Source organism: Pipistrellus hanaki, assembly GCF_964339955.1.
Source record: "Pipistrellus hanaki genome assembly, chromosome: 11".
Taxonomy (NCBI): Eukaryota; Metazoa; Chordata; class Mammalia; order Chiroptera; family Vespertilionidae; genus Pipistrellus; species Pipistrellus hanaki.
In genome coordinates, this window is record NC_140513.1 from 54,271,748 (window position 1) to 54,296,049 (window position 24,302).

A 24,302-nucleotide genomic window follows, 5' to 3' on the forward strand; every position below is an offset into this window, starting at 1 on the left:
TTAGTTCACTCTGTGGAACCATTAGTATGTAGGACTTTTACAATCTTTGAGCATCATCATGGTCACCGATCTGCTAAGAGAGACTCTGATTTTCCAACACTTTTGCCAGGTCTCTGTCACCAGCCCCAACGTGCCTCAGTCCAAGGAAGACGTATTTCCCCGGAAGTTCCACTTGGCTAACTTCAGTCCAGCAGTGCTGGGACTCACACTGGTGGGACTGTTTTGGCTGTGGACTCCGGGATCTTGATTTTTTGTGAACCCCATTTATGTTCACTTCAGAGTTCTGGATTATTGAGAGCAGTGGCTCCTGGACTTTTGGGTTTAACAGGCCATTAAATTTTCAAAAGTAAATAAAGACATGTTTGCAAGTAGATAGAGAGTATGGAAAACAGATACGAAGCTTCGTGTGTTTTTTTAATATTATGTTGAGACGGTAAAATACAGTTCTATTATCATAGTCATATAAATCTATCTATAATAATAAGAGCATTATATGCTAATTAGACTGGATATCTTTCCAGATGATCTTTTGGACAAAGCTGGGACTGCAAGGGAAGCCCAGGTCCCAGGTGCCTGCTGGTGGCCAGAGGGAAGCCCAGGCCCCAGAGAGAAGCTGGGGCTGACAGCTGGGGGAAGGAAGGCCTACCCTTGCATGAATTTTATGCATCAGGCCTCTAGTATATATATAAAAGCCTAAGCAACTGAATGACTGGTTGCTATGAAATGCAATGACCACTAAGGGGTATAAGCTCAATGTAGGAGCTGCCCCCTAGTGGTCAGTGCACTCCCACGGCCCCCCATATTACCCCTATACACACACATTGGCCCTGATCACAGGCCAGGCCAAGGGACCCCACTCAGGCATGAATTCGTGCACAGGGCCTCTAGTAAAATAATAATAGTTAATGCTTTAGACTGAGAGTGCTTGCTTCAATGTGAGGTGCGCTCTACATATATAAATGATCTAATTGTCATTGCAGTCCCATGGCATTGTTATAACTATTCTCCTCATTGTGCAGATATGGAGACTGAGGCACAGAGAGACTGCCTAACATGCTGCAGGTCTACCAGCTAGTGCCGATTCCAACCCAGGGAGCTAGCATTCATTCTGATCCCAGCTCTGCCATTTTGTTTCATTGCTGCAAATGAAAGGCTATTTGAATAAGCCAGAAGTTTCAAGTATGTCATGTCAGAGGAAAATCTAACTCCATGCATCTAGTTTTATGAGAACTAAGTGGTATCCTTATTTTCCTCTTTATTTCTTCTTTGTATCAGTGAAAACTTTGTCACGGTCTGGTATGCCTGATACTTTTCTGGGGCACAAAGAGATACGACACAGTCACAAATAACACCCAGGAAGCTCAGCGACTCTAAACAAAGGTTTAAAAAGATAGCACCGAAGACAAGTGGAGGAAATAAAATGCTCTAGTAGCACAAGGAAGGATACGGGGGAGGGAAGCTGGCATCTATTATCTGCAGTGTCCTGGGCTCTGGGCTAGGCTCACAATAGCTTGGCCTTGAGGTGGGTCACTGGAGGTAACACAAAAGAAGGGATATCCAAAGTGAGTCTCACAGGACCCATGGAGATTCACCCAGCAGACAGAGAGAGAAAGGGACCTTCCAGGCAGAGGCACAGAAGAAGAAAGGAAGGGGATGGCGGATTGCTGAGTAAATCCCGGTGGCTGCATGTGCACGCCATGCCCGGGGGCTTTGTCCCGAACTTGTGCTTAGAAAGACTGCTGTGGTGAACACGTAGTGGAGAGGCACCGAGACCGGAAGGCCAGTTAGAAGATGCTTGCTCCTCTCCTGGCCAGGCGCCATGAAGGCAGCAGCCCTGACAGAGAAGAGAGGACAGGCCTCCATATACACATGGCCACAGAGTTCTGGGCAAGAAAATTTCTTGGTGTTACATCTCCCAGCCTCAGAGACTCTCCAAAAGCCAGCTGTGTGCTGGGCCCTTCAGGCCCCACTGCTGGGCACACAGCCTGCTCCTGGCACTGAGTAGGTGCTCCAATGTTTGCTGACTGAATGTGTGAAGGAATGAATCCTTTTCTTGAAGGCCTCCTTGTTTGAAATTGTGACATACAGTCAGAGATTTTGTTCTTTCCCCCACATCATGGCAGCATATGGATCACTATCCTAAAGAGTTAAGAACTTTTTCTCTCTCTCTCAGGCCCAACCCTTCTACGGAGATTGCCATAAGATGTGACCTAACCTTTTAGCAAACCTTTCAAAAAATAGGGGCTATTGCAAGTAGGTACTGCTGTGCTTTTTGGGAAACTTTGTCATCCCCAATGGAACGCAAACGCAGAGCCCATACACGGGGTCATTTGGGGACCTTGAGTGAATATTGTGATCAGAGAGTGCGGTGTTTTCCTATGGTTGTTTATCTGTTTTCTCACCACACAGTGCCCTATTCAGCTCTTTAGATTCATGTCATGGTTATGACTCTTTCCACGGGAAGCCAGCAAGGAGTATCTTTGCCCCAATTCTTGCAGCCCATCGCATGATCTAATATGGACTCCACATGTCATGTTCCCTTTGAAAGCAGCTGAAACCCCAATAAAAGGTGCAGCCTTGAAGGTCTAAATTCGAGTGAGCTGCCCCGATGAAATATTAATTGTGGTCTTCTTCAGAAAATAATCAAGCCATATCTAAAATTCATAAATTCGATATTTTATATTAAAAAATACACTGTGACCCCCCAAATAACCCCCAGGTTTATTAAAGAAAGTGTGAGTTAAATGCCACATATCTATTTTTTAGTATTTTCCTTTATTAATCCAAATGCTCAGGTCAGATTTTTAATCAGGCATGGGAATCCTGTGGGTCTCTGATTTCTTCATCCCCTAATTATACGAATAGTCTCCAATGTGTACGTAGCTCTTTATTCAGCATTAGTACCAAATTGATTATAGCTTGGCCTCACCTCATAAAGTACATTTGCCTTGGAACAGCATCAAACAGGTATTTGTGTTTGAAATCATATGGTCCTTCTGACTTTCATTCTAATGTTGGACACCTACCACTTTAACTCTCTTCCCTCCATCCCCCAAGTGAACTGTGCATAAACGTAGAAATTCCTCCAGACTCAGTGGCGGGCAGGGGAGGGGGATGTGATTTTCAGACTTTCCCTATGTGCCAGGCACTGAGCTAGTTGTTGATGATGGATGTGACCTCAGATCAGCCTCACCACAACCCATTTCACAGATAAGAAATCTGAGCACCCAAACCTGAAGGGCGGTGTGAATTCCTCTACTTTTAGTGTATGTGTGTATTCAATTTTCTTAGCAAACAAATCATATTAAAATATGCAGCACAGACTATTTTCCATGTTTTCTGGAACTATGTTATTTGGACTCTGTCAGCAGGAGCCTCCCCAGCGTGCTGAGTGATTTCCACAGTTTCAGAACCAAGTTCATTAGAGTTCACTGCTTGTACCGTATTTCATCGATCCTAAGACACACAATTCTCTTCTGATTTTAGAAATGTGGATGCATGTTATAATCAATAGCAGGGCACAGTTTCATGGGTGGCTTTTGCTATTCTTCGTGGTACATAAAATAACATGACTTCATTCTATGGCATCTTGGATTCCGTGAAATACTGCGTCAGGGTCTTTCCCTTATCTAACCAATAGGACCAAAGGTGGCTTGAGATTCAGATGTGAAGTGCAATTTATGGACTTCTCTTCTTTCTCCTCCAGCCAATCACCATCCACTGATACAGCTGGCCTCTGCCTTTGTTTGCCAATCTGTGGCTTTTGGGAATTTGTACGTTGAGCTTGCTTACCTTACTTCCGGTCTGTCCCATACCAAGGTCAGGACCCTCTTTCTCCTTCCATTTGTGTGTGTGTGTGCACGCGTGTGCATGTGTATACAGCTTTCTTATCTATAAGCAACATAGTGGTGGACAAAAGTAGGCTTACAGATGCAAAACAGTTTACTCTTGTATTATTATTAATTTTTATATTATCTTCCATACAGATAACTGTAAACATACTTTTGCCCACCCCATATATTGTACTGCAGTGGTCTCCTATTTAGGGCAGTATGAGAACCAGCTGAGAGCTTGTTACAAGTAGGAAGGCCCAGGCTCCTCCCACTTCGCAGGCTGAGCCCGTGGACTTTATTGGCTCTCCAGGTGACTCTGATATTCGCCAGGTTGAGAGCGTTACTGGTGTGGTTGTTAAGAGCAGGAACTCGAGCCAGACTGCCTGGACTCAGATCCTGGCTCCACCAGTGTAAACTTTGTGTCTCAGTTTCCTTGTCTGCAAACCAGGGACCAATAATAGCATCTACCTCAAAGGATTATTGTGAAATTTAATAAAACGAGTCATGCAACATACTTAGCACAATAGCTCACACACGCAGCAAGTGCCCAATAAACATCAGCAGTTATTATTACTCCCCTCCTACAGCCTGACATTCCTCTATCTCATTCCCAGAAACCCATCTGTTGTCTTTTCCCAGATTCAAGGCAGCCGATAGCCTTGCCGGGATCCCTTTAGTCTCCCATGCAGCCCCAAACGAAGGGGCTGGAAGAAAAATGGGGGTTTCTCTTTAATCCGGGTGGGTGGGAAGGATGGTCAGGAGCCCGCTGAAGTCAGGGACCCTAAACAGATAAAGGCTGGTCCAAAAAAGTCATCTGGTGAATTCACTCATAACCATCGTCTAATTCGGGGTTCTAACTGTCCTCTGCATCAAAATCACCCTTAGAACTCGGAACTAAAAATGTCTGGGCAGCACCAACCTCCTCCCACAGCACAGGCCCACACTGACAGTTTTCCTTGAGTTCCCAGGTAATTTGAACATGTAGCTACAGTTAATACCACTGATAGGATATAATATTTAAAAGATTCTATGTACCTCTCACCTGGTAGAGATTTGTCTTATCTTTGAAGATGATGTATAGAACCCTTCCCACCTAAAAACAAAACACAGGAGCCCTTTTTTCTTATAATAGAAATACTATTATACTATGCCAGTTCTAACAACTCACAGTTGATGTGACTACACTTGTAATTTTAAGTGTGTGTGTGTGCGTGTGAGAGAGAGAGAGAGAGACAGAGAGACAGAGAGACAGAGGGACAAAGACAAAGAGACGGAGAGAGACAGAGAGACAGAGACAGAGAGAGACAGAGAGAGGGATAGAGGAGAAAGGGAGGATCATAATGCCTAAAGTGAAGGTGATTATCCTATTTGTTAGGTAACATTCACAAAGGGCTAGGAACTCTGCCAGGTGATAGGATGCAATGTAACCTGAGGTATAATCTACCAGCCATTTACATGTATAAGGTTTTTACTTGACAAGAGGAACCATGCACAATTTATACAAGATAGGAATTAGAGGCTTTCTGAGCCTGGTTTGAAGAAACAAAATAAAACAAAACAGATACTCTGAGAGTGTCCGGTTTTCTGCATATATGAGTCATCTAATCTTTTATTTTCTTTACTCTCAATTCTTCTGGGTGGCGATTGTGTCAGATTGAAAATTTGGCCTTATTTCCCCCTGTTTGCTCAGTCAGCCGAGTTTAATTTCTCTCCAGATGACTGACGCTCATCCCTCCTTATCCCATTACTTAATTAGACATAAAGAGATTCTAAATCCCTCTTATCAGTTGGGAAGTGGTTGTAAGGTGAATTTTCTCTTATCCTTTTTTACAGCCACACTGCATCCCCCAACCTTACTAGCCCCCTTTTTTCTAAAATGCCCATAAACCTGCTGTGCTTCATGGAGATATTATGGGGATCAGATGAATGGGTGCAAGTACTTTGAAAGCTGTAAAACTCCAATCCTACCATGCCCTGCTCCAAAGCTCTCATCGGCTTCAGGTGTCCTTCAACTCAGCTGGAATTCAAGGCCTGATCTATTCCAGCCCAGTCCAACCTCACCTGCCGCTGTCTTGACACACTGAGAGCCATGCTACAGAGGAGCATACCTCCCCAGAACGGGAAGCAGAGGAGATACCAGTTGTATATCATGTAGGTGAGACTAAGAAGAGTCCGATTTAGGGGACCAGGTGGAATGAAAACGAGGGAACAGGAAGCATAGCCATTGCAGAAGTAAACTACAGTATCTCCTACAGGCCCTGGGTATGTGTGTGTGGATGGCTGGGGTGGGGTCAGCTGGGAGGACAGAGAGGTTGGAGGGAGGGGAAATGTTTTCTAGAAATGTTTTTATATTTATGACTATGCTAAAGGAAGGACAGCTGAAGGGCTGATGGCCCAACTATTGAGTTCGGTTTTGGACATGTTGAGTTGAAGGTTCTAACAAGGCATTCAGGCGAATGGATGTAGAAGCCTGGAGATTGGGGTTGGGGTGTTTTTGTACATCATCTACAAAGACAAGAGTTCAAGCCAGGGGGAGAGTAGGTAAGATCAACCGGACAGCAGAGAGGAACAGGAACCCATGGACAGGACGTGCAGGATTCCAGCTCGTACCAGTCAGGATGAGTAAGAGAAGGCAGGGGCGGAACAGGCCAGGAGTCACTGCCAGAGAGGCCCGGGAAGCACATCCCACAGCAAGGTCCGAGGGAGGTCAAGGGATGTGGTGAATGACAGGGTCCTGATGAATTTCCCAGGAACCGTGTCATTCAAGGGCTAGGGCAGAAGTCAGATTGCAAAGCGTTGAGGAGTTTGGGGGCATTAAGGAAGTGTGGGTGCAGGGGACATGGATAATCATCGTCCTGTTATGTACCAGATTTCCAGGTATATTTTCAAACTATTAAGTCCTTTATCAGTAACATTTGAGGGCCAGTTCTGTTAGTAGCATCGCTTTTGCTGTAACTACAGGAATCAGCGTAAGAATTCTCAAGAGGTTTAGAAGCGAAAGGAAAGGAGGGAGAAGACAGTTTAACCTCACCACTGACAAAGTAGGAAGTGAAGGCAGGAAAGCACAAAGCGGGAGCTAGGAGATAAAAATAAGTGAGCTTGGCTTTCAGAAAAAGAGGAGAAAGTGCTCTCTTCCTAACAGCCCAAAGAATGCTGATAGCAGCCGTGTGTGAAATTGATTTCTGAGGCCCTGCACCAGAGACAGAGAGGCAGTGAGGCAAACGAGGTAGTAAACCATGATTTAGCACCTCCACTTTCCCTGCTTATTACAAAACAGGCTTTAAAAAAGACCCCTGTGGCGTGCCTCAGCAATCTTGATATTGTCTGTGGCCAGGATTCACTTTCATAGATTCCTGAGGCGTTTCAGTGATTATAACATTGCTTCAAACAGCAGTCAGTTCACTTTTCTCATTGCTAAGCTTGGTTAATGGGATGCACAGAAATAGTATTCCTACTGTTAGATAATATTGAGTGATTCTGAAACAAACATTGTGGAGTTTGTCTGGGACAGGATCAGACTAGTGAAAAAAAACAAGATTATTTCTTGCTAAAAATAAAAAGGTGACAGACTCAATATGCTTGCACATTGAAAGCAAAAATTAAGTTTTATCAATTCTGGAAGAAATAGTATTTGATTCTACTTTATCCAGCACTGAGGGTCAAAGAAGAGCTCCCCAGAATCACAAGAAAGTATTATATTTCATATGCTAATGAACCTTTAATAAGTGGTTTTTGATAATGGCTCTTTAACATTGTCATTTAATCTACAAATGGATGGAAGATCATATTACTGCTCATATGTACAATACTGAGTGATATTTTTCAAATATGATTTTTAAATGCTAACAGTATAGGAAATTTAGCAAACTCAAAAATATAAATATTTCTCATGAACTTGACTGGGAGATAAGAAGAGATGACTGGTGATACATATGTATCTCTCTCATCACCAATATTATTTCTTATCCCAATACAAGTAGATCTGGACTGTTTACAGTAATGATGAAAAAATATAATTGACCAGGAAAGATAAAATGTTACTAGAAAACCAAAGTCTTTCTTATAGTGCTTTAAAATAAGGAACTTATACTACAATTTATGCTGCACAATATTAAAGAAAAATTGTAGGCTATTATATTTGTGAAATGAAATAATTTAACTAGAGAATTTTTACGCTGATTCCTGTAGTTACAGCAAAAGCAATGCTACCAAGGGAACTGGCCCCCAAATGTTACTGATAAAGGACTTGAGAATTTGAAAATATATCTGGAAATCTGGATTTAAAACAATAGCTCCTGTAAGTTTTATAAGAACCCTATTAGCAGAGTTTCTGTTTTGATACAAAAGAAATTACGCCATGGCCCTGGTCAGGTAGTTCAGTTGGTTGGAGCATCATCCTGATCTTGTTGGAAGCAAGGTATCCTTTTTCCTACTGAGTGCTGGGCATCAGGTCCTTATGATATCTCGAGAAGAATTTCCTGAGACTGGAAAGGGAGCATGAGTGATTTTTATTTGCATAGAATTACAACTCTGCATTTATCAAGTTCCACTTCCCTTAATCCAGTCCTGGAAAATGTGCAGCTGGGGATTCACTAGGCTAGAAGCAAGCCAGCATCCAAAGTGTCCCTTCTATGATGGAGCTGGTCTGGTTCATCATCAGGCTAGTTGCAGCCTGTTGTGTGGGGTCCACATGGCTGTGAGCCAGGTGGGCGAATACAGGAGCATGAGGGCTCCACAGGCCAGGAAGGAGCCAAGAGCACAAGAGGGAATGCCTTTCTTTAGGACAGGGGTGGGGAACACTCAGTCCACTGGTCTTATAAGGCCCATGAAATCATTTGGCCTGGCCCTGCTAAGGCATTAGGAGTACGTTAATTAAATGTTTGACCACATATATAGGCTAATTTTTAAGTTGACAATCTTGTATGGCCCAGGAATTATTGTTATAAATATGCAAATGGACCTTGGCAGAAAAAAGGTTCCCCATCCCTGCTTTAGGAGCTTAAATATCCCAAATCTCCCATGCTTGCAGTGGCCATGCCTCTTCTGGCCAGTGACTGGTTCCCCGGTGTGACAGACACACAGTACCTTTCCTCTGTTACCCAGACTTTACTGCACATGTGCCCATTCTCTCCCTGGCCAGTCCCTTACCCCAGGGGAGTATCAAACTGCAGCTCCCTGGCAGAGCTGTGAAAGGCATGCTTATAATATTGTTCCTTCCCTGTAATAACTGGGTTAGATAGTTGGCTATCGGTCCCATCCACCAAAAGGTTGTGGTTTCAATTATTGGACAGACTACATACCTGGCTTATGGGTTCACTCCCTGGTCAGGGCATGTAAGGGAGGCAACTCACATTGATATCTCTCTCTCTCTCTCTTACTCTCCCTTTCTCTCTCTTTAAAAATCAATAAAAACATATCCTCAATGAGGATTTAAAAAAAAGAGAATTCTGTCATGAAAATTACTGATATACCTATTAGTATAAACATCATAAGAAGGTAAAAACATTCTTAACATAAGATAGGAAAACAAGCTAATAAAGAAATTGAAAACAATCATATAAAGTGAACTTTTATTTATCTCTTGATAAACTGTTGCTTACAAGTATTTGCCCTTTTTCAAAGATTTAAATAGTACACACTGATCAATAAAAAGTACAGAATATAATTTAGCATTTCTTTTTTTATTCCTAAATACCTAGAATTTGACAGAGCTTCTGGATGCTGGCAATTGTAATAAGTAAAGAAAAAGAGTCCTGCCCTAACTGGTTTGGCTCAGTGGGTAGAGTGTCAGCCTAGGTACTGAAGAGGGATTGAGGTTCCATTCTGGTCAAGGGCACGTTCTGGGATTGTGGGCTTGATCCCCAGTAGGGGGGCGTGCAGGAGGCAGCCAATCAATGATTCTCTCTCATCATTGATGTTTCTATCTCTCTCTCCCTCTCTTTTCCTCTCTGAAATCAATAAAAACATGTTTTAAAAAAAGAAAAGAAAGAAAAAGAGTTCCAATAGAGAATCTCTGTTTCTAGAATTTTTTTTTTAATTAAACGAGTTTTAGAGCTGAACCAATAGGATCATCTCTACTTGAATTTCACTCAACAATTGTACAGGTCAACCCTTTCATATTTTAGCACTTTTCTTTTTAAAATAATTGGTCCACCAACCCTATGAGTTAAATTAAGCAAATGTTCATGTCTCATTTTATAGGTTAGAAATTGATATGTTAATATGCTCTAATAAGATAGGGTAATTTAGAATCATGGACTTTTTATGACTAGGGATGTCTTTGGAAAAGATCAGCCCAAAATTTCTCCTTGTGCAAATGAGTGAATTGAGCTATAGGAAACTCAGTGGCCTAAAATTCCATGATGGCCAAGTCCAGATCACCAGCCTTTGTTCCTGTTTAGAAGTTTTTGCCATTAATATTATGCATGTCCATTTAATGAAACATTTTAAAAGTAAAAGTGCTCACAAAAGAATAGGTTAAACACTGAACATTCATTGAACAATGATCTCTATCCGGCCCACATTAGCCATCAAGGGTGTAAGGGCTAATCATCACATAGTCCCTGTCTTCCAGCTTTTGTCAACGTTTTGCCTCCATTAATTTCTTTCAAGCATCAGAGCACTATGATTTTATTTTTTAGATTTATTTTCACATGGGATCTAATGAAAATATACTCTCACCAGTCCCACACACTTACTTGAAAACCTGAATCACAACTTGTTTCTATCAAACCATTTTTTTCCTGATTACTTAAAGTTTTCTGTGATCTGTGATTATATGTTCTGTTCTTATTTTTTTCATTTATGGGAATATGGTTTGATAATATTTGACAATTTTTATTGGTAGTGGTCTATGTCTTCAAGTCAGGCTCCTTTACCCACCTATCTTCATTCCCTCCAAATTGTAGCACACTCATCTCCACAAATCATGCTTTCCAAGTATTGCAGAAGAACTGACTATTGTTTACTCAGTGATGAGGGCTCTTTGGCAGATAGACATCTAGGACTTGAGTTAGGCTAGATTAAGGCAAGATGTGACAGGTTAATAATCATTTTTCAGCTTTAAACAGTTGGACAAATTTAAAGCTGGAATAAAAAGACATGAATCAGCAGAAATCTGATCTTTTGATCTGATGGATCTGATTAATTTTTTCTCTTCCATCTCCTGCTTATCTGCAGCTTATATATCTTTATATCCATATCTATATCTATATATCTGTATCTACCTATATTGAGATATATATAAATATATGTACATATATATGTACATATATATATGTACATATATATATATATACAAAGGAGATTATATATGTGTGTGTATGTATGTGTGTGTGTGTGTGTGTGTATATATATATATATATATATATATATATTTATATATATATACATCCTTTCTGTCTTTAGAGAATCGGAATGCATATGAACTCTTGAGAGTGAAAGCTGACAGCCATTATGAATTAAGTTACAACTTGCCTGAGCCTGCCTGTGTTAATTATTCATTCAGTGACTATGCACTGAGACTGATTACATATCCGGTGTTCTACAAAGCTCTGAGCACATCTTTGTCACGGCCCCCAAGAAACTCACAGCCCATTCCTCAGCATAGATGTGTAAACAAGTAACTTCAGTACAGTGGCTGACAAATTATAAAACAGCCATGTATATAAAGTCCTAGCTCAAAGTACACAAAGATGACTTTGCAGCTGCATCTTAAAGCAGGAGCAGGAGTATACAAGTCCAAGATAGTAAAAAGATGTGAGGAGGACGGAGAAGAAGGAAATCTAGGCAGTAGCAGGAACAGAATATCGAAGGTCCCCATGTAGGCTGTTTTTTCTGTTTTTTTGTTTGTTTTTTGTTTGTTTGTTTGGTTTTTTAAAATGTATTTTATTGATTTTTTACAGAGAGGAAGGGAAAGGGATACAGAGTTAGAAATATCCATGAGCTGCCTCCTACACACCCCCCACCAGGAATGTGCCCACAACCAAGGTATATGCCCTTGACTGGAATCGAACCTGGGACCTTTCAGTCCACAGGCCAACACTCTATCTACTGAGCCAAACCGGTTTTGGCCCTATGCAGGCTGTTTTGCTGAGCAGTCCCCCATCACTGGAGAGTAGAGGACATGAGTGATCGGGAGCAGCAGAGATGAGTTTAAAACGTTAATTTCAGGGCTGGTTAGAAAGGGTGTTGTATGCCACACTAATAACTTGGACATTATCCTCTACTCAATAATTCTTAACCTTTTTTGGAGAATCTGACGAAAGCTATGACTCCTCTTTTCAGAAATATGATAATAACACACATACGCCCAAATGTTGCACACAGTTCCTGAGTCCTCACAGTCCATCTGGAATCCATTACTAGATGCTACCAGCTTTAGGGAATGGAACCATGGAGAGTCTGTTAGGGAGTGAACAGGTTAGCTCTGTAATCTAGAAAGATAACTGGCAGCTATGTGGAGGGCAGACTGGTAGGAGGAGAGGCTGGAGGTAAAAAAAAGTCAGATGAAAAGCCTAGTCTGCGAAATTCCAGCAGAAAATCCCAGAACCAGAATGAAGGCAGTGAAAATAAAGATGGAGAGGATGGGCATGGAAGAGAGAAGCATTTCAAAATGGCATTGACAAGACTTGGTGTCTGATTAAAGAGAGAGGACACTGAGCAGTCAACTATTTTATTCTTCTTCCCCCATTAAATTATAAACTCTCTGAGCAGCATTGCTGCACCAGGCTGGACTCAGGGTAGTGAGCAGAAGCAGAAACATAAGCATTGAGGTATGAGACCTTAATATTCACAAGAAAGCAACAGACAGGTCCCCCTAAAAGCTGAGAAGGAGAGTGTTTGGGGCAGTGAGCTCTGGAGCTGATAGACAATCACTGGTAGACACCGAGAATCTAAGAGCAGAGCTATTCAAAATAGTAAACCTGGATGGGAGACCATCCTTTCTAAGCAGCAAGTCAACTTTCTGCTTGCCTTTTGTGCCTTTCTTATAAGGCTTTCTGCCCCGGAGCATTTAGCAGGGTATAGACCCTAAAGAAATCTGTTGGTTATCAGCCTGAGTCTACGCTAGACAAGCATGGTGCTGCTGGATTCCTGGGACTCTTGAAGGTTTGCTTCACATTGATGAAGAAAAAGTATCAGGACCAGAATAGATCCTCAAAATGATTTCCTGCCTAACTTCAAAACCTGGAAAACGGTTCCAGTTTGTCAAGCGATTGCGTACAGCTACAAGTTACAGGTTAAAACTACAGGGAAATGTTATCTATGGAAGAGACTCAGATATGGTAATTGAGAGAACTATTGCTTTTTGACAAAACTGATATCCTAGTAAGAAAGGGGGGAGGAAGGGTGATACAGGTTAGAACTGGAGAAAAGAAGGAAATCCCAGAACTTGAAACTACTTGCAATTTATAAATAACTAGATCTCTCTCCCTCCTCCTCTCCTTCTAGTCTCTCTCTCTCTCCCGCCTTTTTTTTTTTTCATTGCCTCCCTGACCCTACCACACCCATGTGTATTCCATGCCCTATATATATATTTGAGAATCAAATGACAAACCTGAAAGCGTTTCACCATCTACTATATGCAGGGTTGGGCAAAAGTAGGTTTATAGTTGTTCATATAGAAAATAATACAATAGTTGATAAGTAATAATATAAAAATAAACTCCATGGCATACTCACAACTATGCCCTACCCTGTTTTGTCCAAATCTCTTCACTTTCTTTTAAATGACATACATAGGAGTTATTTCAATTAGACATAAAAATTCATGAGAAAGCAAGTATAAGGAGCTCAAAAGTAGAAAGCATCATCCTTTTCCTCATAGTTTGCAATGTAGTTGGGGAGATATTTGTTACTTGCAATGATAATTCTGGAGTGCTACAAAGTCTTATTCTAAGTTTCATTTACTCTGGACTAAACCTTGCACATTAATAATGCATGGATATGACATCAAATGACTACAGATTAGACAAAATATTGAGAAAGTAGGAGCTAACTTGAGATAAATGATTTTTTTAAATTATTGCAATTTCTATAGGATACAATTCTCCTATTGCACAATTTTCCTTTGTGAGAGTAATGGAATTACTGCTTTCAGCTTTCTCATTGAGCGGCCCCTAGGTACACGTGTTTGGCTGTTATTGTTGTCATCATTGAGCAAATGATTCTAGAAAAAGAAAACCATGCTGACAGGCTATTTCTAGTATAAAATGGCTAAATCTTCTAAGATAGAGAGATAGATAGTCTATAAGATGTACCCCACCAATATGTATATGTATACACATATATGTATATATGTTTTCATCCAAACTTAAAATTTCTATCTGAAAAAAATGCATGGTGATATTTTTATTAATATCCTATTAGCATTACAACAAAGCAGAGTATTTATATTTGTTAAGAGTATGCTTTTAAAGTAATACAGACAGTGATAGAATGTTTTACTGTGCCTTTCCTTGAGATAAGCTGGCTCAAAATATTCCACAACCAGTTGCAAATTTCCTGAATTCTAATCTTTGCTTATATTAGCAATTATAGATTTTAATTCAGCTGGCTGTGAAATTGTATTCTGGTGGAGTGCTCCAAAACTGCCCAGAGGTTTCTTAGCACTTTCCCAGATGAGCCATAATCCAGCCTTGCCCTTGGATAGAATGCAAAAAAATCAATTTATCATCATTCTGAAATGAAAACCTTACTGAAGCATTTGACACTGAGCAGAGTCAGGTTTTTGTTTTCTAAAAAGTCATGAAGCTGTCTCAATTCCATGTCCAAGTTGTTATTCCTAGGTTTGGAAAGAATTCTGAGGACAAAGTAATTTTTAAAAGAAAATCAGCAACGTTGGTTGTTGTTGTCCTATAAAAAAAAAATCCATGCACTGATATATACTGTTTAAAATGGAAAGGAAGGTCAAAATTTGAAGCTAGACAGCATGGAATGTTATCAGATATGCATATAAAATATGTTTGCACCAGGTACTAGCTATGTGACAGGTGTGTGTGTGTACATATGTGTTTGTGTGTGCATTTGCAACTTGAGTAGAGAGAGAAAATAACACTAACATACCAGAAACTACTACATGTGCTTTATATACGTTCTCTTGGTAAACTTTCATAATCACCCTAGTAAGAGAAATATCAATGTTCCCATTTTACAGATGAAGAAACTGACTCAAAGAGATAGGATGATGTACCTAAGTCAAGTTCACTAGAACCGTGGTCTGCAAACTGTGGCTCTCAAGCCACATGTGGCTCTTTGGCCCCTTGAGTGTGGCTCTTCCATAAAATACCACGACCTGGGCAAGCCTATTTTGAGGAAGTGTTATTAGGAGAAGTTTAAGTTTAAAAAGCTTGGTTCTCAAAAGAAATTTCAATCGTTGTACTGTTGATATTTGGCTCTGTTGACTAATGAGTTTGCCGACCACTGGACTAGAATATGACTAGTCTGTCTGACTCCCAAGTCTGTGCTCTTTCTCCTGCACCACAATGCAGGTGGTTCAACTTCTGTGAGCTTCAATTCTCTTATTTGTAAAGGGGAGATGAGGGGTGGGCGGAGGGGGGGTTCCTAACTTGACATGGCTCATTGTGAGTATTAAATATGATCATTTGTGTAAATTCTGGCATCCTTCCTGGCACATAGATACTGAGTAAATCCCGGCATTTTTCCCTCATCACCAATCCTCTAAGCTTTGGTGCAAAGTAGGTGCCCTACCAGGAATGTGAAAGGGCTGTGTGTGTGCATGTGCGTGTGTGTGTGTGTGTGTGTGTGTGTGTGTGTGTGTACACACTCACAGTGAAAGGAAAAGGAAGACAGGTACCCGAGAGGCCTCCAGTGCCCAGATAGCTGTTACACCGTGTTACGGGATTGACTTTTCTCCTCGGTAGCCAGGGACAGTTTCAGGCAGTGGCCTCCGAAAGACCGTGCGCTGTGTCACTGGCAGTTCATCATATTCCCCAGCAGTGCAGCTGTGATAAGAACCAGATGATCCGAATTTCCTCAGCAAAGCCAGCAGCACATATCTGGGAAGGCTCATGCCTCAGTATCCACACACCCCGCTCTTTAAGAAAGTACATCAAAAAGCTAATGGACTTTTACAAGAGCCCGGTTACTACTTAGCGTCTGTGAGCCCTCAGGAGCAGGGAAGCACAACCCCTACCACGCACGGTTGGCGGCAGAGCCAGTATTCCGCATCGTTGGAGAAGCCAAGGATTAGATAAGATTTATGGAGACCTGATGTGTAGGGGAGCTAAAAATGGCATCTGCACATTCATTTCCAGAGCCTGCTCCACGGACAGGATGTTTCTGTATATAGATTTCTCCACTTTGCACGGTCACATCAGGGGAAACACGGTTCTCTCACCCATGGGGGCCTCACCCCCTCTTTTTAATGTAGAGGTGTGTGACATCCACTTTATACAGTCCCATACACAGCTCCAGATGGCTTATGCTAAATGCTGTCTGTCTGGGAGGAGAGAAAAGCCAGGGACTCAAGTGCCTTCTTGCTGATCTTGAAAACAGTAAGAACCGTTCCTTGCCTCTTCCCGTGACGCATGTTGCTACCTTTGAGGATCTGTCGATGTCTGAAAAACACTTTGCTTATAACAGAACGTCATCTGTTGTATGATTTCAGTTTTACAAAAACCTATCATCCATTTCCTCGGCACCTACTTTCGTTTTCATTTAGCTCTGTGCATCCTGACCTCTTGTTATAACATTTGGAAAAAATATTTTTCCAAGAGCTCTGTGTATGTGTGTGGGGGAGCAAATATAACTCTAGAGTCTTTTTATTGCTAATTTGTGTTTCATCCTACGACATCTTTCATACGTCCTTGATAACCTGTCCAGGTCCCAGTGAAAGCGGTTTCTGGATAAAGTGGTTCAGGGGAGGTCATTCTAAGGTTAAGTGTCTGCTGGGCAGCGAGATGCAGGGAAACTATAGCTTCATGTGATTACTCAACGTGTTTAACTACTTGTAGCTGTCAGGCTTGAAGCTGATCACCTGAGACTTGGTTGCTACATTTGGCCCTGAAGTCAACCGCAAAACTATCAGCTGCAAACCACATTTAGATAAGCCAGTAATGGCGAGGAAATGACACCATTCTGAGGTCGATGGACTTAGAGAAGCTCTTTTAATTTTCTTCTGATACTCCTAGGAGGTATTTAATGACCTATGGCCACAATCTAGAGGCATACCTCAGAGATATTGCAGGTTCTCCTCCAGACCACCGCAGTAAAGAGTGCATGGCAATAAAGCAAGTTGTAATCTTTTTGTTTGTGAAGGGTTTTTTTTCTTCCATTTGCAAAAACACGTCTGTGAAGTGCAATAAAGCAGAGCACAAATAAAATAAGGCATGCCTGTACATTGCATGCAATTGGCCTTGCCTGAGGTGTAGAGCCACTTAACTGACCAGGAGCAATGGATGGATGGAACTGGGGAGTTGATGACTTTTTAATAAGTAGTTGATTTAAAAGTCGTCATCAGTACTACATTCAAAGATCATCATGTGGCACCAAAGATTTCAAAATAGCTAGAATTATTTTAAATTGAATAACTGGGGTGTGTTAGGAAACCTTAGAAATTTAAGCTCAAAAGGAATCATCATTGCTTTTTAGGAAAGTCATTATTTCCCTCTGCTTCAGTTTCTCTTGCTAGATGCAATTCAAAATGTTTACTCTTTAAAACTGCTTACTGTGGGATGAAGAGGACTGCACAGTCTAAAGTAAGAGAGAAATAAGCACAGGTCCCACCTGAAGCCGCATAAACATTGTTTCTATGGAAGGCCCTCTTAGAACTGTAATAAGCAAATACTTCTAGGTCTTAAATGACCTGAAAGGCATTGCTGAGATGCCATTTTTGGATTATAGATGTAAAAAGCTAGCGCAGCTAAAGATGAGAAAAACCACTTTACATTTTCTAACATGGAACCTGGGTCCAGTTGAAATGAATCGTTCGTTTCAGCTTGAGAAATAGGCTCATGACAGGCTTCTGGGATACTGTGCAATCTCTTTCCAAGAAATGTGCGCACTGGGCATGTCTAGTCATGCTGAAACTTGTGATGAGGGAAGATGGTTAGCCAGTGAGATCTCACCTCCGTGCTCTTTAACAAGGCACATGAAAAAGATCAAGCAACTTCCCCACAGAGTATGAAACAATTTGCTTATCTAGAAAACCAAAATCTCAATTCCACGTTATTTCCTAAATATCTTATCCACAGAGCAGCCAAAGAGAAACCTCCCCAAGATTTGGCATTCTGGTGTTCTTATCTCACATGGGAATGGAGTTCACATGGGAATGTCTCATGTGGATTTTTTTAATGTTTAGTTATTTATCTTGCAGCTGTAGTAATTAGACATTATCACTCATCTTGGTCATTTTAATTATTTCATGAATCCTAGCATTTGTGATGTTGGTTTTTATCTCAGTCATATTTAATTTTAATAAAATGAGGGAAACTGAATTGTATGAGGTATGTTTGTCACACAAATAGTTACTGTATCAGGCAAGTATTGTCTCAGCAGAGCCATGTTCCAGTCACACAGAGCAAGCAACAAGAGAGTGAGGAGATGCAGCACAAACTTTTTTAATATCCGAGGGATGATTTAATAGGTGTATGGAGAAGAGGCTTGGTATACTTCAATGGCCAAAAGCTTTCTTTGCCTCACTACTTAATGAAGCTCTGGAAACAGAGTACCCCACATTGCCATGAGTAGAGACTGATTTTATTAATCCTAAACCTCAATAAATACTTCCTTTAGGAAGGCCAGGCTTTGCAATAACCAGTGTGTTTCTGCTACCCATTCTATGCCACCTCAAACTCCTGGCAGGTCAGGTTTCCAGGCCAAGCAATGTGGTAGGTCTCTGGGAGGTTCTGCTGCAGGAAAGTCAGGATTTTCAGAGATGATCCCTTAGGAGTACAGTGTCTCAACTGGACTCAGGAAAAAGAAGAAAAATACGTGTACCTTCCCAGTATATCTCCTAGAGCCTTTTTGAGCCCAAATATGTTTACAAATTATGTGAATAAGTAATATATATATATATATATATATATATATATATATATATATATATATATAAAAGCCTAAGCAATTGATACAACTGAATGAAAGACTGATCGGACAGTCGCTATGACACACACTGACCACCAGGGGGCAAACACTAAATGCAGTAGTTGCTGCCCAGATTGTCAGTATGCTCCCAAAGCCAACCTTCCATGGCCCCTCCCCACTGCTGGCCAGCCTCCAGCAGCCTCCTCACCCCCTACCCCCCGCTGGCCAACCTTCCTTTGTCCCTCTCCCCAGCCCGTTGGCCCTCCCCATAGGCCCTGATCTGGGGGCCAGCTGGCCTACCTCCCGGGGTCCCTCCCACCACTGGCCAGTTCCCCCGCCCCCCATAGGCCTCAATTGCCAGCCAGGCCAAGTGATGCCACCCTTGTATGAATTCATGCACCAGGCCTCTAGTGTTAAATAATAATAGCATCCAATGCTTATACAATGTTAATTATTTAGTCCCCATGAGCTTTTTAAAATATATGTATGTATTTGCTTTTTTGTTTTGGTTTAATATGCATAACATGAAAGTTACAATTTTGATCATTTGTATATAGTTTAGTGGCATGAAAGTACATTCACATTATTGTGCAACCATCAAGACCTCCTATCTCCAGAATTATTTTCATCTTTTCAAACTGAAACTCTGTATCCATCTCCTTTCCTCCATTTCTCCAGCCCCTAGCAACCACCATTCTAATTTCTGTCTCTATGAATTTGACTGCTCTAGGTACCTCATATAGGTGTAATCATATCATATTTGTCCTTTTGTGTTGGGCTTATTTTCACTGAGCATAATGTCCTCAAAACTTCAATCATGTTATAGCATGTGTCAGAATCTCCTTCCTTTTTAAGGCTGAAAAATATTCCATTATATGTTTATACCACAATTTATTTATTTATTCATGCATCTACCCATGGACATTTGGGTTGTTTCCACTTTATGTGCTTTTCATATATTTTTTAAATGTATCTTTATTATTGAGAGTATTACAGATGGTCCCCCATTTTTGCCCCATTACCCTCCTCAACCTGGCTCCTGCCCCACCCCAGGCCTTTAATGCACTACTATCTGTGTCCATAGGTTATGCATACATGCATATAAATACATATTAACTATTTTAATCCTCATAATGTTTCAGTGATGTGAGTATCTTTATTATCTCCATTTTATGATTTAGAAATAACTGAATCATAAAGAGATCTCAGGATTCTCTAGATCAGTATTCTACCCCAGGCTGAGCAGGCCCACTATCCCTGCTCTCAATCAGTATCTATCCCACAGCCCTGGAAATGACTTAACAATCTAAATAAAGGACATGCCAATTAACCAACCCTTGATACAGCACTATAAGGCCATGTTCTGGCTTAATTTGAACCAGGTTTAAAACTTACAAGAAGTCATCAAGTTGGCACCTGAGCCCCACAGCAACTGATTTAGTTTTCTGGGGAGGAGAGGATATTCTTTGCTTTTTCCAGAGGCCCCTCCTGCATACATAACCCTAAGTATGACTAGGCAGGGCATGAGAAAATAATTTAAACATGCTAATAAGAGCTATCATTTATGAGCCTTCTGTGTGCTGGTGATGTTGACTTACATCATGTCAAGTTTTCAAGTGCTTTATGAGCAGTTACCCTTCTGTCACTCTCTGTCCCAGGCTTTCCAAGTATTCTACACTCTTTCTTAAGGGAGAAAACAGAACATGAAATTGCCATATTGCCTGACATGCACATTTTCTTAATGCTTTGGTTTTTATAAATATAGTTTTGAAATTTCAAATATTTGTCCTATGTATGTCTTTGATTAACATGAGAAGCTACCACCTTTAATATTCAGTTATCACATTTATTCAGTAAAATGATTTGGCCACAATTTACATAGCTATTTGTAGAACTGTTGCTATGGATTGAATTGAGTTTGGTCTCACCCCCTCATATGTTGAAATCTCAATATAATGATATTTGGAGATGGGTTCTATGGGTGGTGATTAGGGTTAGCTGAGGTCATGAGGGTAGGGCCCTCATGATGAGATTAGTGCTCTTTTCAGAGGTGACACCAGCGAGTTTGCTCACACTCCATGCTAACACAAAGTGGAGATAGTGTGAGCACACAGTGAGAAGTCAGCCATCTACAACCCATGAGGAGAGTTCTCACCAGGGACTAACCATGCTGGCATCCTCGTCTTGGGCTTCTATCTCCCAAAACTGTGAGAAAATTAATTTCTGTTGTTTTTAAAATACCCAGGCTGGTATTTTGTTATTATAACCCAGAAGACTAGCATAACTATGTAAGTACATATGTGACATTCTCAATTTATAATAACACAGGTACTATTTATAATTGATTGCTTTACTCTGGAACTAATTCTAGGCTAAGTTCATTTAGCTAATCTTCCTATTTTGTGTGTATGTGTGTGTGTGTGTGTGTGTGTGTGTGTGTACATGAGAGGTAGTGTAGTTACAACATTATCACCCTTTTCTAGAAAGAGAAATTGAAGTGTAAGGAGGTTCAAGGACACACAGTAAAAACCAGAATCCATATTCAAACTGAACAGTTTTAACTCCAGAGCCTGTTCTATTAACCATAGCGCAGATTTTATCCTTGATTCTTCCGTGTATGAAACGTGAAGCACAACATTAGGCCTGTGTGTAACAACTTTCCTGACAGCAGATGCAGCTTTCATCGGGAAGCTTGTCAGTAACAAGTGTCAATCTGTCTCAATCAGTCTCTGCTAAAGTCACTCCATGCAGTTACTTTCATGAACAAATCTGAAAACTGAGAATAACATTGCTTCTTTAAAAAAAAAAAAAAAAAAAAAAAAAAAAAAAAAAAAAACCTGTCAGTTGCATAAACAGTTGTTCTGGAAAGCAGTGTTGGTATGCACATGCCCAGTTTCCCAGAGCAGAAGCCTCCCTGAGAGCAGCTTCTCTCCTCACAAAGAGATGAAAAGTTGACTCATGAACTCGGGCCAAAATTGTGACTTTCTTGCAATTTACCTCCCACTAAGCCAGATTCTTCTTTTTGGCCCCCTTTCCCATGTACTCTATTATTGGTTACCTAGGGTCCCTAAGCTGAAATAGTCTTCTCCCCTAACATACATACATTACTACGTCGGAAAGAAGCAGATGCATGCTTTCCTCCCCAGAAAGCCCACCATGTACAGGCGTACAAGCCACCAGCATGTGAGGTCATGTGTTTCAAGGTTCGTTGGGGACCTGAGACTGATCATCATCTTGTTTCCCACAGAGCTCCAGAACAACACGCTCCGAGGAGGACAGGGACAGCCTGTGGGACGCCTGGGGCTCATGGAGCGAGTGTTCACGCACCTGCGGTGGGGGCGCCTCCTACTCATTAAGACGCTGTCTCAGCAGCAAGTAAGTCCTATACCCACCGGGGGCCTTTGTAAGGCTCAGAGGCAGCAGGCTCAAGACCTGCTCTTGTGGTTGGGGTTACGCAGAGCTTCTTGTTGCAAACAAATCCAGATGAAGGGGTGGAAAGAATGTACAAATAATTAAATATGTCTATCTTCAGCTAGGTATTTTATGCACTCATATAATAAGCAATACACAAATTATCCCGTTTACCAAGCAAATTTTGATAATGTTTTTAGGTTAGAACTAGGAGGAGAACTTAACAGAAATGGACCTAGTACCTTTAGCTCTCTATTATATTTTTTTGCTGTTTTAATCATGGCGACAATAATAGCAATGATATGAACATGAATTAAGTGTACGTTGGATTCCAATGTTACCAAATCCTTTGCAAATGAACGGTATATTGGTTTAGTGTTTTAGATATTGGAATGGCCAAAAATTTCCCAAGGTCATTCATTTTCATGGATTTTGACTATACGGAGTTTTGGAGGAATAAATAAGCAGTGGGAGTCGGGGCATGCATAGTGAGAGTTTGGATGAAGGTGGAAGTGAGAGTGGTTAATGGCTTCTCAACTGAAAAGAAAAGGCCCAAGGTGTTACAGTGGAAAGTCTTTACTTACAATAATAATTCATAGCCACTTCTTGAGTTGTGTGGTCTGTGAGTAGATTTTTCTCCAAACTCTAAAGTACAAAGTACGTATCCTGGTAATATTTTTCAAAGAAAGGTTTTATTCCACAGTGAAAAGTGTTATATGTGGCAAGCAAAAGGTGGTCAAAATTATTACATATTATGAAGCATGAAACAGAAGAAGGAAAAAACATACACCTCTGTTTCTTCTAGACTTTTCATAAACAGCAGAAAGCGGTGAGGTGTAAGTTCAGGAAAACGCCAACTTATTCTAACAGGAGTAAGAATTTCTTGAAAAGCAGGGTCTAGTCTTATTCCTTTTGTAGCCCCCAGTCCTGCACAGGGTCTGACAGATATTAGGAGCTCAACAGATGTTTCTCCACTGGATCCAATGATCACTAAAGACTATTTTAGTTCTAGACACAGGTCCAGTGGACATGATATACCCTGAAAAAAAAAATGGCCAAAGGGGCTATGTTGAAGGAAACCAGAGTTATTCTGGTCTTTAGCTCTTCTGATGTTTGGGTCTGCATGGAAGAGGGGTCTATTGGGTTGTAGCCAAATTTGTTTATCTTCTTTAGAGATCAGCTTCATATCAAACCAGATCCCTGAGCTGGGAAGAATAGACCTTTCCTTGTTTTGTTTCACCTGTTCTCTTCATCTGCACGACATGATGCTACGTGGTGATAGCACTCTGAGGCATAACTGATAATAAACATCCACCAGCAAGGCCAAAGCGTACAAATTTGGAATGTTCGTATTATGCAGCTTTATCAAATTAGCATGCTTGAGTGTTCTTTAGGGATGAGCCAAAACATGTGTCTTACAAAGCTAGGAAGAAATGCATGGGAACGTTCATGTTGGCTCAGTGAATGTAACACTGTGAGAATATTTTATTGAGTGAGAGGCTGAGAAGCCACTTAAGGAATAAATTAATATCACAAGTAAAACTCTGTCATTCCACATTTTACCAAATATTGGTGTTATGTGAAATGGAATATGAATTCTAGAATTATAAATTTATGGAATACATATCTCTAATTGACTTTCAAATTACATCCAGTAAGCACATACTGGGCTAGAAAGGAAGGTATAAAATGGGAGTGGAGTGGACCACCCGTTTTCTAGGGACTTGATTAAGGGAGGAGCCGCCAAACAGATGGCATTTCCAAATCCAGTAAGAACATAAAGAAATACAGAAAGAACAGACTGAACGACTGAATTGACATATGTGTCGTTTGACCCAGGAGAGACAGAACCGTACAGCTGAGTGTAAACTGACCTCACAACACAACCCATATTGAAGAATGGTGTCAAAACATGTGCTGGGGTACAGATAAATAATCCTGTTATGATTTGTTTAAATGCACATTGGTCAAATAAGTCATCTGCCAAGACTAGAGTCAAAGCGAGAAAGCAAA

General features: G+C 40.9%; 1 protein-coding gene across 1 annotated transcript in view; it reads left to right on the plus strand.

The window, feature by feature from the left end:
* The window catches only part of ADAMTSL1 (ADAMTS like 1), a 385,178-nt gene that overhangs the window by 10,587 nt on the left and 350,289 nt on the right, over positions 1-24,302 (plus strand). Inside the window, exon 2 of the mRNA XM_084898074.1 lies at positions 22,126-22,253. Coding sequence (XP_084754200.1) covers positions 22,126-22,253 — 128 coding nt within the window. The remainder of the gene's footprint in view (positions 1-22,125; positions 22,254-24,302) is intronic.